Source organism: Ursus americanus, chromosome 3 (assembly GCF_024610735.1).
Source record: "Ursus americanus isolate L20-20 chromosome 3, mUrsAme1.1.p, whole genome shotgun sequence".
Classification (NCBI taxonomy): Eukaryota; Metazoa; Chordata; class Mammalia; order Carnivora; family Ursidae; genus Ursus; species Ursus americanus.
Genome location: NC_142129.1, coordinates 61,210,401 through 61,226,765, shown reverse-complemented (window position 1 = coordinate 61,226,765; position 16,365 = coordinate 61,210,401). Strand labels below are relative to the sequence as shown.

The 16,365-nt window shown below is 37.1% G+C and overlaps 1 protein-coding gene across 8 annotated transcripts in view; it reads right to left on the bottom strand.

Annotated features, from left to right (window-relative positions):
• Positions 1-16,365, bottom strand: part of THSD7A (thrombospondin type 1 domain containing 7A) — a 773,396-nt gene that overhangs the window by 33,624 nt on the left and 723,407 nt on the right. For all 8 annotated transcript variants that reach the window (XM_087861023.1, XM_087861022.1, XM_087861024.1 and 5 more), the window contains 2 exons: positions 9,787-9,965; positions 2,968-3,101 (listed from right to left, as the gene is read on the bottom strand). In XM_087861023.1, the coding sequence (XP_087717149.1) occupies positions 2,968-3,101; positions 9,787-9,965 (313 nt within the window). The remainder of the gene's footprint in view (positions 1-2,967; positions 3,102-9,786; positions 9,966-16,365) is intronic.

The window sequence follows — 16,365 nt, the reverse complement described above, 5'->3', positions numbered from 1 at the left end:
GTTAAAGACAGATGTCCAATACTCTATTAAGTAGTTATGTACATAAAACTACATTTTCACAGGCTTTTCTCCTCTAATTTTTTTATTATATAGCTAATTTATTCAGTTTGGGAAAATCAGAAGAAACAAAAAAAATCACATGATCCTATCACTCAGAGAAAACTACTCTTTACAGACCAGTCTATGTAAGCATATATTTTATTTCATTAAATAGAGCAAATTTTACCTACTATTTGTACCATTTAAAAAATCATTTTGAACATCTCTCCATATCATTAACTATTTTTCTAAGATATAATTTTTTTTAAAGATTTATTTGAGGGGTTGAGGGAGAGAGAACCCAAGCCAACTCTTCGCTCAGCACAGAGCCAACACAGGGCTTGATCTCAGGAGCCTGAGAGCTGAAACCAAGAGTCGGATGCTAACTGCACCACCCAGGTGCCCCAACTAAGATATAGTTTTTAATGACTACATTTGAATGGCATCATTTCAATGTGCCACAACTGCTAAAAATGCCCTTATTATTGACATTCAGATTATTTATGTTTTACTTTATTTGGTAGTTTTTTTTTTTAACATATAATGTATTATTTGTTTCAGGGGTACATGTCTGTGATTCATCAGTCTTACGCAATTCACAGTGCTCGCCATAGCACATACCTTCCCCAATGTCCATCACCCAGCCACCCCATCCCTCCTACTCCCCTCCCCTCCAGCACCCCTCAGTATGTTTCCTGAGATTAAGAGTCTCTTATGGTTTGTCTCCCTCTCTGGTTTCGTTTTGTTTCATAATAATCAGTTTTTAAAAATCATTCTAGAATACATAATTAATATTTGGACCAAGTTTTAAATGCAAAGGACGGCAGTTTAAGTTCATTTGCTTTCTTCAAATTCTCGGCCTTTCTCCTTTCCATAGGACAAGGAATGATGCTATGAGAAAACTGAACTGTGTTAGAAACACGTAGTACAGAACCAAGCTGGAGGCAAAGGGTGGGACCAGAGGCCAGCCACGGGTATGATGATAAGGGGAGGAACTGTCTGCAGAGAAGTCAAAAGCAACAATAAAAATAACCAAATCTGTTGCTTTTTATTATCTCTTTTTTATTGTCACCAGGTGCTATAAAGTCTAAAAAAATACGTCTGTGAAAAATCTCTCTTCCCACCAGGGAAAGTCACTTTGCCACCAGGCTTTGATGTATCATAGCATTCTAAAGGAGAAAGAATGACATTGGATAAATTGGTACCTGCTCTCTTATAGACTCATCTATCCTGAAATGTCACCCAATGCTTGCATATAAGCAGGACATTTTGACCTTAATTAGCAGAGGATAAGGCTAGAGAGGTTTACTACTCAATCAGTAACAAATAGGAACATTATTGCATGATCAGAGATCACAATCGATACTGACCTTCTCTTTTCTCTATTGACATTAAAGATGTTTACTGAAAAAATACATTGATCTCAAAAGTTACTCTGCTTAAGATGTATTTGGAAATGTTGAGAGTATCTTTTTATAAAGCAAGAAAAAGCAACATCTACACAGATCATTGAAGGGAAAGCTGAAAGAACAGATCTTTATTATAATTTTTCTTACTAACAAAAAACCCAACTTAATCAAATCTTTTTATAGGGAAAATATTTTTAAATTTGAAGGGGAAATTTTAAATTTGGAAGGGAATGTTGGAAAATGGAATCTCCGCCTTTCCCTTACGTTTCCCTACCGACTTATTACCTCCTAACCCTCATCCACCTTTAAGTCCCTCAGAAAAATATCTTGAGAGTTCAGAGGGCTTGTGAAAAAAGAAACAGAGATTATTTTTATTGGAAGCAAAGTTACACAGAGTGTGCTGAAGTTTTATGATACAAATGTTAATTTGCTCTACTTTTCTATTGAGAAATACAAACCTTAAATTCATGAAAAGTTAGGTCAGAGCTTGTCCACAACTTGAATTGTCGAGTTCTGGATGTTTTTACACTTGTCTTTACCTGTGCGTCACTCACCAGGGTTAAAAGAAACTGGTATAAAGAGTGACAAATCTATCACTTTACTAGATGGGTGTTCTTGGTAAATTACTTGCTACTTCTGAATCTACTCTATAGAGTGGAGATAATAAAACCTCATACACTTGTTTCGTAGGGTTACAGAACCCTTAAGGGTCATATGCAGACACCGTAGGGAAAATTTAATGAGTACCAAAACTGTATTAGGTGTTAGGGAATTTCTACGACAGGGTCTTGGTTTGGAGAAAGTTACAGAGTTTAATAAAAATGACAGACAGCAAATGGATGTTTCCAGAAACAATGAGTGGTATGTGGGATACCGTAGAGCAACACCGTGCTACAGAACTTTCTGTGATGATGGAGATGCTCTTACCTCTGCTGACAGAATTAGCCACCTGTGGCTAGGGAGCACCTGAAATGTGTCTAGTGTGGCTGAGGAAATGTATTTTTAATTTAATTTAGTTTAAATTTAAAATGAAATAGCCCCACGTGGCTAGTGGTTACCCTACTGGGCAGTGCACCCACAGAACAAATGAGCAGCACTAGGTATTAGGGAAGGCTTCCTGGAGGAGATGGGAGTTTTTGAAAGTTAGCCAGTTTGACGATACAAAGGAGCAAGAGTTTCTAACAGTTTATCAATAAAAAGCAGTCGGAAATATTTTTGGCCTTTAAGAACAAAGTCACTGGGATTGGAAAAATCTGCATTAGTTCAACTTGCATTCAGCATATGGATCTTTCTTTTCAGGAGCACCTTGAAGTGAGGCTTCTTGTCAGAAGGCCCAGTGTCACAACCTGCTGCTTGAAGCAGATCCCCTGAGAATATTCCATGAATGCAGATTCCCCAGAAATAAAACTAAAGACAGTTTTATGCAGGAGACTGAGGAGCAGTGAGAGCTCACGCTGGCGCATGTGAGGTTGGGAGGGGGTGGCGCGTTTTGTTTCTGTGCAATTAGGCTCGGCCTTACCTCACTTTCCGGGTTTGCACGCCCTCTCCACAGTTATCTCGCATGTTGACAAAGGTCACTTTGCAGATGCTCCACGGCTCTGTGACCCAAATGTACTGGTTGCAGTCACTGTGGCAAGGGACCACCTCATACACCTGAAACACACACAGTTTTCAGGGGTCTCTCCTCAGGGCACCCGATGAGCGCGAGCGGGAGCACTTCACATCACAACACACCCTGTATTCTTGTTTAGCTATTTTCACTCCTCTCCTTTATGGCTCATTATTCTAAGAGAGGAATATAGAAAAATCTCTTGAGAGTTCTAGCAGTTACGGGCAAGGCTAGCCGTGTTGTATTCTCTTGATCCTTGATCCTATATTACATTACAGTTGCACATGTGACATGACAAAGCACCCGGGACACATCGCACACTGTCCCGTACTGCCCCTCACCACACAGGACTGTAATTTCATGGGCCATCTGTCTTGTTCACGGTGTTGTGCGTCTTCAATACTTAGGCCAGAGCGCTCATATGTTAGGCATTCTATAGAGATTTGTTGAATAGATGAATGAATGAATAAATGAATTAATGAATTAAATAAGCATATAAAAGTAGCTGTTTTCAAAGAAATATAGCTTGGCCTGTTTTCCAAATGAATGTATATAGCAATAAGAATTTATATATTTTTTTGCATTCCATATGTGAAACTAAATTAAACGATAAATAAGTAGAAATAAAACCATTTTAAAACTAACCCTTATTCATTTAGGGCTTAGAAGCGAGGTCTGAAATTGGCCTCATATTACAGTTACAGCCCAAAGCAGGGAGGATCACATGACACAACAACCAACTGTCTTGCACTGGTGCCCATAAAGGCTGAAAACTCCACAGTTAGGCTGGTGTGTTTGGTTTCAGGATTTTAGAACAATGAACCAATTATGCTTTTTTTCTCAATGAGAAGAATGACTAAATCAAGAAAATAAACCGTAATCCACTGCAACACAGCTGGCTCAACCATTAAAGAAAAAAGGTATTTTAAAATAATTTCAAAATCTATGGTAATTCAACTCTACTTCCTATACACACACACTAGTATATGCATGTTTTGTGTAACTAATTCCAGAAGATATAAATAGCCCTTTGGAGCTATCCTTTTGTACAAATTTTAGTGAATAAAGTTGACCTATTCCAAGTGAGAATAGAGACTATGCACCATTGGAATAGAATCTATCATTATTTTTATGAACGATCACCTCCACACCGGGTACTGCATTAAAAGAGTACTAAGTACTACCGAGTAAAACATTACCCTACAACTTGTGGGGAAGGGAAAAATTGAAGGAGAAATGCCATTGTTCCTAATCTTTCAATGGCCTTCATTTTATTTTATTTTTTTTTTCTTTTAATTAGTAGTTGGTGATTTGCATTACTTCCTAGAATTTTTTTTTATTTTTATTTTTTTTTTAAATGATTTTTTATTATATTATGTTAGTCACCATACAGTACGTCCCCGGTTTCCGATGTAAGACTCGATGATTCATTAGTTGTGTATAACACCCAGTGCACCATGCAATACGTGCCCTCCTTACTACCCATCACCAGCCTATCCCATTCCCCCACCCCCCTCCCCTCTGAAGTCCTCAGTTTGTTTCTCATAGTCCATAGTCTCTCATGTTTCATTCCCCCTTCTGATTACCCCCCCCTTTCTTTATCCCTTTCTTCCCCTACCGATCATCCTAGTTCTTATGTTCCATAGATGAGAGAAATCATATGATAGTTGTCTTTCTCTGCTTGACTTATTTCACTTAGCATTATCTCCTCCAGTGCCGTCCATGTTGTAGCAAATGTTGAGAACTCGTTCTTTCTGATAGCTGAGTAATATTCCATTGTATATATGGACCACAACTTCTTAATCCAGTCATCTGTTGAAGGGCATCTCGGCTCCTTCCACAATTTAGCTATTGTGGACATTGCTGCTATGAACATTGGGGTGCATATGGCCCTTCTCTTCACTACGTCTGTATCTTTGGGGTAAATACCCAGTAGTGCAATGGCTGGATCATAGGGTAGCTCAATTTTTAACTTTTTAAGGGACCTCCACACGGTTTTCCAGAGTGGCTGTACCAACTTGCATTCCCACCAACAATGTAGGAGGGATCCCCTTTCTCCACATCCTCTCCAACAATTGTTGTTTCTTGCCTTGTCTATTTTTGCCATTCTAACTGGCGTAAGGTGGTATCTCAGTGTGGTTTTGATTTGAATTTCCTTGATGGCTAATGATTTTGAACATTTTTTCATGTGTCTGTTAGCCATTTGTATGTCTTCATTGGAAAAGTGTCTGTTCATATCTTCTGCCCATTTTTTGATTTGTTTATTTGTTTCTCGTGTATTGAGTTTGAGAAGTTCTTTGTAGATCTTGGATACCAGTCCTTTATCTGTAGTGTCATTTGCAAATATATTCTCCCATTCCGTGGGCTGCCTCTTAGTTTTTCTGACTGTTTCCTTGGCTGTGCAGAAACTTTTAATCTTGATGAAGTCCCATAAATTCATTTTATCTTTTGTTTCTCTTGCCTTTGGGGATGTGTCATGAAAAAGGTTGCTTTGGCCGATGTCGTAGAGGTTGTTGCCTATGTTCTCCTCTAGAATTTTGATGGATTCCTGTCTCACATCGAGGTCTTTCATCCATTTGGAGTTTATTTTTGTGTATGGTGTGAGATAGTGGTCAAGTTTCATTCTCTTGCATGTAGCTGTCCAATTTTCCCAGCACCATTTATTGAAGAGACTGTCTTTTTCCCACCGGATGTTTTTTCCTGCTTTATCAAATATTAGTTGCCCAAAGAGCTGAGGGTCCATTTCTGGGCTCTCTATTCTGTTCCATTGGTCTATGTGTCTGTTTTTGTGCCAGTACCATGCTGTCTTTGTGATCACAGCTTTGTAGTACAGCTCGAAATCCGGCATTGTGATGCCCCCAGCTTTGTTTTTCCTTTTCAACAGTTCCTTGGAGATTCGGGGCCTTTTCTGTTTCCATACAAATTTAAGGACTGTTTGTTCCAGTTCTTTGAAAAATGTCCTTGGTATTTTGATCGGGATAGCATTGAAAGTGTAGATTGCTCTGGGTAGCATGGACATTTTAACTATGTTAATTCTTCCGATCCATGAGCATGGAATATCTTTCCATCTTTTTATGTCTTCCTCAATGTCTTTTAAGAGTAATTTATAGTTTCTAGAATATAGGTCCTTTACGTCTCTGGTTAATTCCAAGGTAACGTATGGTTTTTGGTGCTATTGTAAATGGGATGGATTCCCTAATTTCTCTTTCTTCGGTCTCGTTATTCGTGTATAGAAATGCAACTGATTTCTGAGCATTTATTTTGTATCCTGCCACGTTACTGAATTGCTCTATAACTTCTAATAGTTTGGGAGTGGCTTCTTTTGGGTTTTCCATATAGAGTATCATGTCATCTGCAAAGAGAGACATTTTGACTTCTTCTTTGCCAATTTGAATACCTTTGATCCCTTTTTGTCGTCTGATTGCTGTTGCAAGGACTTCTAGTACTATGTTGAATAATAGTGGCGAGAGTGGGCATCCTTGTCGAGTTCCTGATCTTAAGGGAAAGGCTTCCAGCTTTTCCCCATTGAGAATAATATTTGCAGTAGGCTTTTCATAGATGGCTTTTATGATATTGAGAAATGTACCTTCTATTCCTACACTCTGAAGGGTTCAATGGCCTTCATTTTAATCTCCTACACTGGACTGAATACAAATCAGTTCAGAGCACTTCCTGCCACCCACCTTCAGCCCACCTGCACCTTTACCTCTCCCTCGGAGAAACATGACAGCATTAACAAGAGATGTCACTGCCTTTTCTAAGGCTGGTGAAATGAAGCTTGTTCTCCCCGCCCCTGCACCTCGGTCCTGATATTAAAGTGAGAAAACACAGGTAGCATGCTGGGGCGGGGTGGGGGGGTAGGTGGGAAGGAAACAGCTGCAGAACAAAAATTTTATGGAAAATGTGATATTTTCTCCCTGTAAAAGATAAAAGACAATAGCAGGAAAAGAAATACATTCTTGGAAGTCAGGAGTAAAAAAGAAAACAAGCAGTACTCTGCCATGACCAGGAAGGAGGTTTAGAAGTTCTTACCTGTGCCTGGAGTAGCGTTCAACATGAATGAAGAAAAGGGAGAGGAGAATATAAGGAAAAATGTCAGTATACTGAATGAAAAAATTCATGTTCTAAGTTTAAATATTATTTCATCTACACATAAAAGCCTACTTCCCTTCCTTCCTTCCTCTTTTTCTTTCTCTTTCTTTCTTTCTTTCTTTCTTTCTTTCTTTCTTTCTTTCTTTCTCCCCACCCCCCTGCAAATGATTAGAATATCTTTATTAAGGCTTTGGAGAGAAAAAGCAACTCATTATTCTTTAAAGTTAAGATACATAAATGAGTCAAGGAAAAGATTAGATGGGCAGGATAAAGAAATCTTAAAAAACTGAGTAGACCTCAAAATATATATCATGGGGGACTGATAAATGACTGCCAACTATTTTGCGATCCAAATTCTGAGTGAAATCTATCCATAGATTGATTAATCTATTGATTTTCATCCATCCATCCATCCATCCATCCATCCATCCATCCACATTTTGTGGAAAATGAGAATTTGCTTCCTCAATTAGAAAATGGCATTTCAAAAACCATTTCCAAGTCAATGGACTACTGATTATTTTATTGAGGAATGTATAATTGTGGTAAAAAAAAATCCGTGTGATTTACAATTTTCAAAGTTAACACAAACCTTTGCTTATTCTTTCCTAATATTTTACTTATAAGGTCCTAGAAATTTCTATTTTTAAATATAGAACATTTGTACTCAGATAGTCAGGAATCTATTATTTCTTGTTTTAGCTTTAATTTTTAGTTGTTAACGTCTTAATATACCACCAGTAAGCTGATTAACAAGTACCTAAGTGTCCCCAACAAACTCTGCATTAAATTTTATCAGAGTTGGAGAGTGACAGAAAAATGGCTTAGGTAAAAGACGTTTCATAGCAAAGACAACTTGGCAGAAGGTCCTGAACCTTTGAAAATTCACTAGTAAAAAAAATGCTGAGGCAAACACGGCTTATTTTAATTGAAAGCCTGACTGGCTGTACACGTACACACACACACACACACACACACACACACACACACTGAAACTATACATTTATGTAGAATTTCTCTTAATTAGGACCATGGATCAAAAGTTATTACAATTTAAATTTACTGATGGAAATTTAAGATCTCAAAACTTGTAGAAAAATATTCCTTTGCATTATAAACCTTGCGTTTCAGTTACTGTGTTTCATTAGGTGGTGACCGAATTTTCTTTGCAAATATTCACTCCGGAAGGAAAACTCATTCACCAGTAGATGGCAGCAGTGCAGTGTATTAGTCAGTGATGGCTGACTTTAAGGGCACACTCAGCAACTTCACTCAGAAAAAAATCAAGTCAGAGTAGTACTATGTCATTTAATTTTCCACTTTCTTTGTCCTTAATTTCTTTATTCAAAATTTATTTTTATTTTCTCTAGACAGTACCTTTATTTGACTTTATTATTTTTGAAGATCTAATTGGCTTTCTCACGTGATTCATGAGTTGGGTGGCATCCCATTTAGCAGGTGGAGGGGAGCACCCTACAGTGTATCTTTATTATTGTTAACAATTTAAGTTAATTTGGGAAGTAAAGTATGTGTACTGGTGAGCGGTGTGTTTGGAGATTAAAATTAGTCTATGTATGCATGAAACCTATCTGCATATTTAAGTTTGGTTCATTTGATTGTGACAATATAAATACATCTCTTAACATCTACACATACTATATTAAATTTATTCTTTGTTAACTCACATGTAGGTCAAACACGGTAATAATTGCCTGTATCTTATATTACACTTGAATTAGTCACAATTCCCTCTATTAGTCTTTTTATTTTATATCTCCAGTAGAACAGAAGTAACAACAGCTCATGAAGTGAGCATACAAAAATCAAGTAAGATTCCAAATAAAATTCAAAAGGTCAAAGACTAAATTGGTAGATAACATAGTTACACTGACTTTGAAGTTATCTTTATATTTCTTTTTTCTTAACATATTTTATATCAAACAAATTTAAATGACCAGTCAATACATATTTCCTCGTTCTATTTTTTGATTTTTTTGGGGGGGAGAGGGAGAGAGAGCATCTTAAGCAGTCTCCACACGGAGCACAAGCCCAACAAAGGGCGCAATCCACAACCCTGAGATCACGACCTGAGCTGGTATCAAGACACTCAACCAAATGAGCCCCCCATGGGCCCCCGCCCCTTTTTTTAGAGAGGGAGAGGGATAGAGAGGGAGAAGGAAGAGGGAGGGAGGGAGGGAGAGAGAGAGAGAGAGAGAAAGATTTCCTAGTTTTAGACCCAAATCCAAATACTGTCTTTCATTTTAAGTAGTTGATAATTGAGATATCTTTTCTCAGAGTCTAGGGGAACTATAATAATGAGACAATCTTGCTCTCAGCACACAGCTAGATACAATTTTATGATATTATTTTAAAGGTAGGTGTCATTTTAATTTCCATTTCCATTTTTCATATGCATACACGCAGGGTACTAAGTCTCTTAATGCAAAGATAATATATCTGATTTGGGATTATAAAAATATACATATATTTACTCAGGCATTCTAAAAATAAAATGGGTCAAATTTCTTATTCAGGACTATTATTTATTCTTCTCCATTTTGGAGGGAAAAAATAGATCACTGTGAATCTAAATAATACGTTAATATTCTCAGTATTATAATCAATGGTAGAAAATACCTGGTTGACATGGTCCAGTTTGGGGCAAGGCCTCCCTCCATTATATGGCTTCTCACGCAACCATTTAGACCGAACCTTCACACCACTCCCACAGGACTTACTGCAGCGAGACCAGTTGGACCACTCGCTGAGCTTGCAGTCGGAGGGACAGGGGATGATGCAGGCCTCTTCGATGTAACCTGAATGGAAAGAAATGAGATGAGAGCATCTTCTCCACATGTCACTTGCCCACTACTACCCACTGTTCTAGCTCATTTAGAAGGTCCAAGTTTGACTTGACAGCAACATGCAAATGCAAAGATGTCTGCGTTGTTAGGGACTGAAATTAAATTCTGCAGGAAAATGACACATACATACAGCGACTCTGTTAAAATAACAGCTGAGCAACTGCCATATGATCTGCTTAGGATTCATGCTCACCATATTTCAACATTTCTGACTTTCTGACAGCTCGTGTTTAATTGACAATAACCTGTCTGCTGCTATATCGTTCTCATGCTGTCAGAGTGATACATTAAAAAAATTATAACAGCTTTCTATAAAATTCTCTGTGTTAATGTCACACAAGTCTAAGTGTTTGAGTCCATGCAATGTTCTTCCTCAAGAAGAAAGCCAGACCCTCTCAATCAACAGCCAAAAGGAACCATTTAACTTAGCACCTTATGTTTCCCCTTCTTTGAAAATCAAATCTGGAGAAGAAAATGAAGGATGTTAAATAAATAATGTCTCATAGTTTTTAGTGCTGTTAATTTTAAAACAATTTCACATCTTGCATTCATTTGATTCTTTTGAAAATCTTCTACATGTTTTGGGGCCGGTATTGATATTCTACTGGACAGACAGGAAAACAAATGCAGAAAGATAATCGAGGTGCAGGATCACACAGTACGAGAGGGGGTCTAGTCCATCAAATCACACAGCCAATTAACTTAATAGTCTGCAGATGTGATTTGAGAAATGGGTGCATTTTCCTGGAACAGTCCCTTATTACCAACTTGGCATTTCACAATATCAATTCATCACTAGTATTCTCCAGGCAAATATGTGGAAAAAGCAAAATTTCCTTTGGTCAAGAGTCAAATGCATGGTTGTTCTGTGTAATACTCTGATGTGCAGAGGGTTTGCTCTTGTACCATTTTAGATCAGCATCAAGGATTTCGATTTTGAAAATGATAATAATATAAACAACTTGTACTAGGGAACTCTAGGGTGGTTTAGAATTTTTTTTAGTGAGATACAATTCATATACTGTAAAAGTCAGCTCATGTTTTGGTTTTTAATATATCTACCGAGTCATACAATCATCACCACTATCTAATTTTAGAACATTTTCATCGCCACAAAAAGAAACCCTACGCCCATTAGCAGTCACCTCCCATTTTCCCCTCCCCCATCACCTGGCAACTACTCATCCACTTTCTGTCCTTAAAAATGTACCTATTCAGGACATTTCATAAAATGAAATCAAACATTATGTGGTCTTTTTTGATTGGCTTATTTCACTTAGTATAATGTTTTCAGGGTTCATCTATGTTATATAGCATGTGTTAGTACTTCATTCCTTTTTATGACTGAATAGTGTTCCATCATATGGATAGATCATATGTTGTTTATCCACTCACCAGCTGATGGATAGTTTAGTTGTTTCCCTGTTTTGTATATTATGAATAATGCTTCTGCGAACATTTGTGTGTTAGTTTCTGTGTGAACATGCTTTTGATTCTCATGGGTATATATCTAGGAGTGGAATTGCTGGGTCATATGGTAACTCTGTATTTAACTTTTGAGGAAGTGCCAAACTCTTTTCCACCATTTTACAATACCACTATCAAGGCATAAGTGTTCCAATTTCTACATTTGTTAAGACTTGTCTTTTTTATTTTAGTGTCCTTTGAAGAACAAAAGTTTTAACTGTCAATGAATCCAATTTACCTATATTTAATTTGGTTTTTGGGCTCTGATGTCACTATTACCTAATCTGAGGTAATTAAGATTTACACCTATGTTTTCTTCTAAGAGTTTTACAGTTTTAGCTCTCTTATTTAAGTATATAATTCACTTAATTTTTGCATATGTTAAAAGGTGGGGGAGGGGAGAGTCCAACTTCATTATTTTCTATATGATTATCAAGTTATTCCAGACCTATTCGTTGAAAAGACTTTTTTTTTTCTTCATTGAATCATTTAGTTGAAAATCAATTGACCATAAATGTAAGGGTTTATGTCTGGATTCTAAATGTCATTCCACTGATCTCTATTCCAATACCAAACCATCCTGATTACTGTAACTTTGTAGCAAATTTTGAAGTCAGGATGCCTGAGTCCTCCCACTTTGTTCTTACTTTTCAAGATAGTTTTGGCTTTTTTGGGTCCCTTACATTTCCATATGCATCTTGGAATGAACTTGTCAATTTTTCCCCAAAAAGGCAGCTATGATTTTGATAGGAATCGTGTGGAATAGCGTGATCAATTTGGGAGTATTGTCATCTTAACAATCCTGATACATGGGATTTCTTTCCATTTATTTAGGCCTTTTTCTTTAATTTCAGTGACATTCCATAGTTTTCGTGTACACATTTTGCACTTCTTCTAAGTATTTAATTCTTTTTATTGTAGATTTAAAAGAGAACCAACAAACACTGATTTCTTTTATTATAGTGAAACAAGACCACCTAAAAACCAATATGACAAATTTCATCTATAAGCTTGTGACCAAAGTGTCCTAGATTGAGACAGTGTTAAAAAGCTAGCCAGTTACTACACAGTATTTCCTAGCCTTGCCTTATCACAAATTACCTGGAACACAGGCTAAAAGTACAGGTTTCCAGCAACCCCAAACATTATGATACAGTTCACCTGGGATAGGGTCTCACTTTTGGAAATTTAATATATTGTGTTTATTTGGCACTCCCTCTTTTTTACTGAAATTTTTTAATCACAGTAATTGTGGATTCACATACAATTGCAAGAAATAATATAGAGAAGTCCATTGTCTACTTATTTCAGTTTCTTACAATAGTAACTACAGTATAATTTCAACCAAGATACTGAGATTGATACAATCCATTGAGCTTATTCAAGTTCCACCAGTCGAGTGTGTACTGTACTCATTATGGATGGATGAGTGTGTAGGACAGAAATTAGGGAATGCTGTTGTAAGACACAGGCAGAACAAGTGGAATCTGGATGAGAAGATTTATAGCGTATCTTTATGTATATTTTCTTTTATGTTTTTGTCAAAGATACACATCAGCTATGTCTCCAAACACAAAAGTGCATCTTTTGTACAATTTCATAAGAAGTTCACTAACACACACATGAATCCAGAGCCCTCTGTGCCCCCCTTCCAATCAGTATCCCTTCCCACATGTGCAACCACTATCCTGATTTCTCACAATGCAGAATTGTTGTACTTTTAAAAAACTTTATGTAAAGGAATCACACAGTGTATACCCACGTGTGCAAGCTCTCTTTCATTCTACAATGTGGTATGAGGTTCATCCATATTGTTGTATGTTGTTGAAGACTATTCATTCTAATTGACATATAGTATTCTATTGTGTGAATATATTATGGCTTATTTGTTCATTCTATTGATGGTGGATATTTGGAAAATTTTCAATGTGGAGCTATTGTTAACAGTATTGTTATGGACATTCTAGAATATGTCTTTTGGTGAACATATGTATGCATTTTTGCTGGGAGTATTCCTAGCAGTGAATTTGATGCATCAGAAGATATGCACATTATATCACCTAATTGTATGTGAAGTATAATAAAAAAGTTTTTAAAAAATATTTTATTTATTTGAGAGAGAGACAGAGAGCAAGTGAGCATAAATGGAGAGGAGGAACAGAGGGAGAGGGACAAGCAGACTCCATGCTGAACGTGGAGCCCAACATGGGGCTCTATCTCATGACCCTAAGATCATGACCTGAACCAAAATCAAGAGTCAGACGCTTAACCTACTGAGCTACCCAGGCGCCCCTGTTGATTTTTTTAAAGATAGGATCACAAATTTGGCATGAAGAGCAGGGTGCAATGAAACAATTTTCAGAAGTGTAGGAATTAGACTCAGGTAAGCTTCAAGAGGTCAAATGTACCAGTTGGGGCTTTGTCAGTTGTGAAACACTGAAGATAGAAAAGAGATGTCAATGCTAAGTTTTGAATGTACTTCTGGTATTGAAGAAGGCTTCCGGGCTATTGATAATGATGTAGCAGAAAGTCCAATAAAGAACTGAAGTACCTTATGACAGTGTTTACCAAAACTTTGAAAAGTGTAACTATTCTTCAAATATACTGCAGTGTCTACTTAAATCTTAGACTTTGACGTTCCTTTCATTATGGTTTGAGATGGGGAAACAAGCCCACTTCACTATTTTGAGTTGAAACAAATTTAAAATCCCATTCTCCTTTCATATAGCACAGTTTAGAAAATGAATTTATCTAAACCAGTAGGAGATGCTTAAAAATGTAACTCTAGAAAGGACCAGTAGTAATTTGTTTTGTATTTCGAAGTGATAGCTTATGAAGTAGAATCAAACTGTAGAAGTGTCTAAAATTTCCAAATCAATGGCATTCTATGACCAAATTGTTTAAAGTTTGCAAAAAGTATAATTTTTTTTTTAAAAATCCCAGTTATTTCCAAATGTTATCAATAGCTTTGGTAAAAGGACACTAGTATTTCAAAGGTAATACATTAAGTTTTTATTTAAATTCCAGTTCATTAACATACAGTGTAATATTAATTCAAGTATACAATATAGTGATTCAACACTTCTGTACAACACCCAATGCTCATCTCAACAAGTGTATTCCTTAATCCCCATCGCCTGTTTAACCAGTCCCCCCATGCACCACCCTTCTGGTAAACATCAATTTGTTCTCTGTAGTTAAGGGTCTATTTCTTGGTTTGCTTCTCTTTTTTCCCTTTGTTCATTTGTTTTGTTTCTTATTCTACATGTGACTGCAATCATATGGTATTTGTCTTTCTCCGACTGACTTATTTCATTTAGCATAATACTCTCTAGGTCCATCCAGGCTGTTGCAAGATTTCTTCTTTTTTATGGCTGAGTAATATTCCTGTGTGTGTGTGTGTGTGTGTGTGTGTGTGTGTGTGTGTGTGTGTACACCACATTTTCTTTACCCATTCATCAGTCAATGGATACTTGGATGTTTTCAAAATCTGGCTGTTTTAAATAATACTGTTATAAACGCTGGGGTGCTTATATACCTTTGAATCAGTATTTTTGTATTCTTTTGGCAAACACCTAGTAGTGCAGTTGTTGGATTGTAGGGTAGTTCTAAGTTTTTGAGGAAACTCCATACTGGTTTTCAGAGTGGCTGCACCAGTTTGTATCCCCACCAACAGGGCAAGAGGATTCCTTTTTCTCTACATCCTCACCAACACTTGTTGCTTGTGTTGTTGATTGTAGCCATTCTGACAGGTGTGAGGTGAGATCTCACTGTAGTTTTGATTTGTATTTTCCTGATCAATGATATTGAGCATCTTTGCAGTTGTCTGTTGGCCACCTGTATATATGTCTTCTTTTGAAAAATGTCTATTCATGTCTTCTGCCCACTTTTGGGGGGAAGGGGGAAAGGGAGAGAGAGAATTCCAAGCAGGCTCCACACCCAGCACGGAGCCCAGTGTGGAGTTTGATTCCACAACTCCAAGACCATGACCCGAGCAGAAACCAAGAGTCAGATGCCCAACTGAGCCACTCAAGCGCCTCTCTTCTGCCCATTTTTTTTTTTTTAAGATTTTATTTATTTGAGAGAGAGAAACAGCACGGAGGGAGAGTGAGAAGCAGACCCCTTGCTGAGCCGGGAGCCCAATGTGGGACTCGATCCCAGGACCCTGGGATCATGACCTGAGCTGAAGGCAGACGCTTAACTGACTGAGCCACCCAGGCACCCTAATGCTCACTTTTTAATTGGATTATTTGTTTTTGGGGTGTTGAGTTTTATAAAGGCTTTATACATTTTGGATACTAATCTTTTATCAGATATGTCATTTGCAAATATCTTCTCCCATTATGTAGATTGCCTTTTAGTATTGTTGTTTCCTTCACTGTGCGGAAGATTTTTATTTTGATGAAGTCCCAATATTTTATTTTTGCTTTTGTTTCCCTTGCCTCAGGAGACCTATCTAGAAAGAAGCTGCTATGGCCAATGTCAAAGAAGTTACTGTCTGTGTTTTCCTCTAAGATTTTTATGGTTTCAGGTCTCATATTTCAGTCTTCAATCCATTTTGAACTTATTTTTGTGTATGGTATAAGAAAGTGGTCCAGTTTCATTCTTTTGCATGTTGCTGTCCAGTTTTCCCAACACCATTTGTTGAAGAGACTGTCTTTTTTCCATCGGATATTCTTTCCTGCTTTGTCAAAGATTAATTGACCATATACTTGTGGGTTCATTTCTGGGTTTTCTATTCTGTTCCATTGATCTATGTGTCTATCTTTGTGCCACTACCATACTGTGTTGATCACTACAGCTGTGCAATATAACTTGAAGTCTAGAATTGTGATGCATCCAGCTTTGGTTTTCTTTCTCAATATAGCTTTGGCTATTGAGGGTC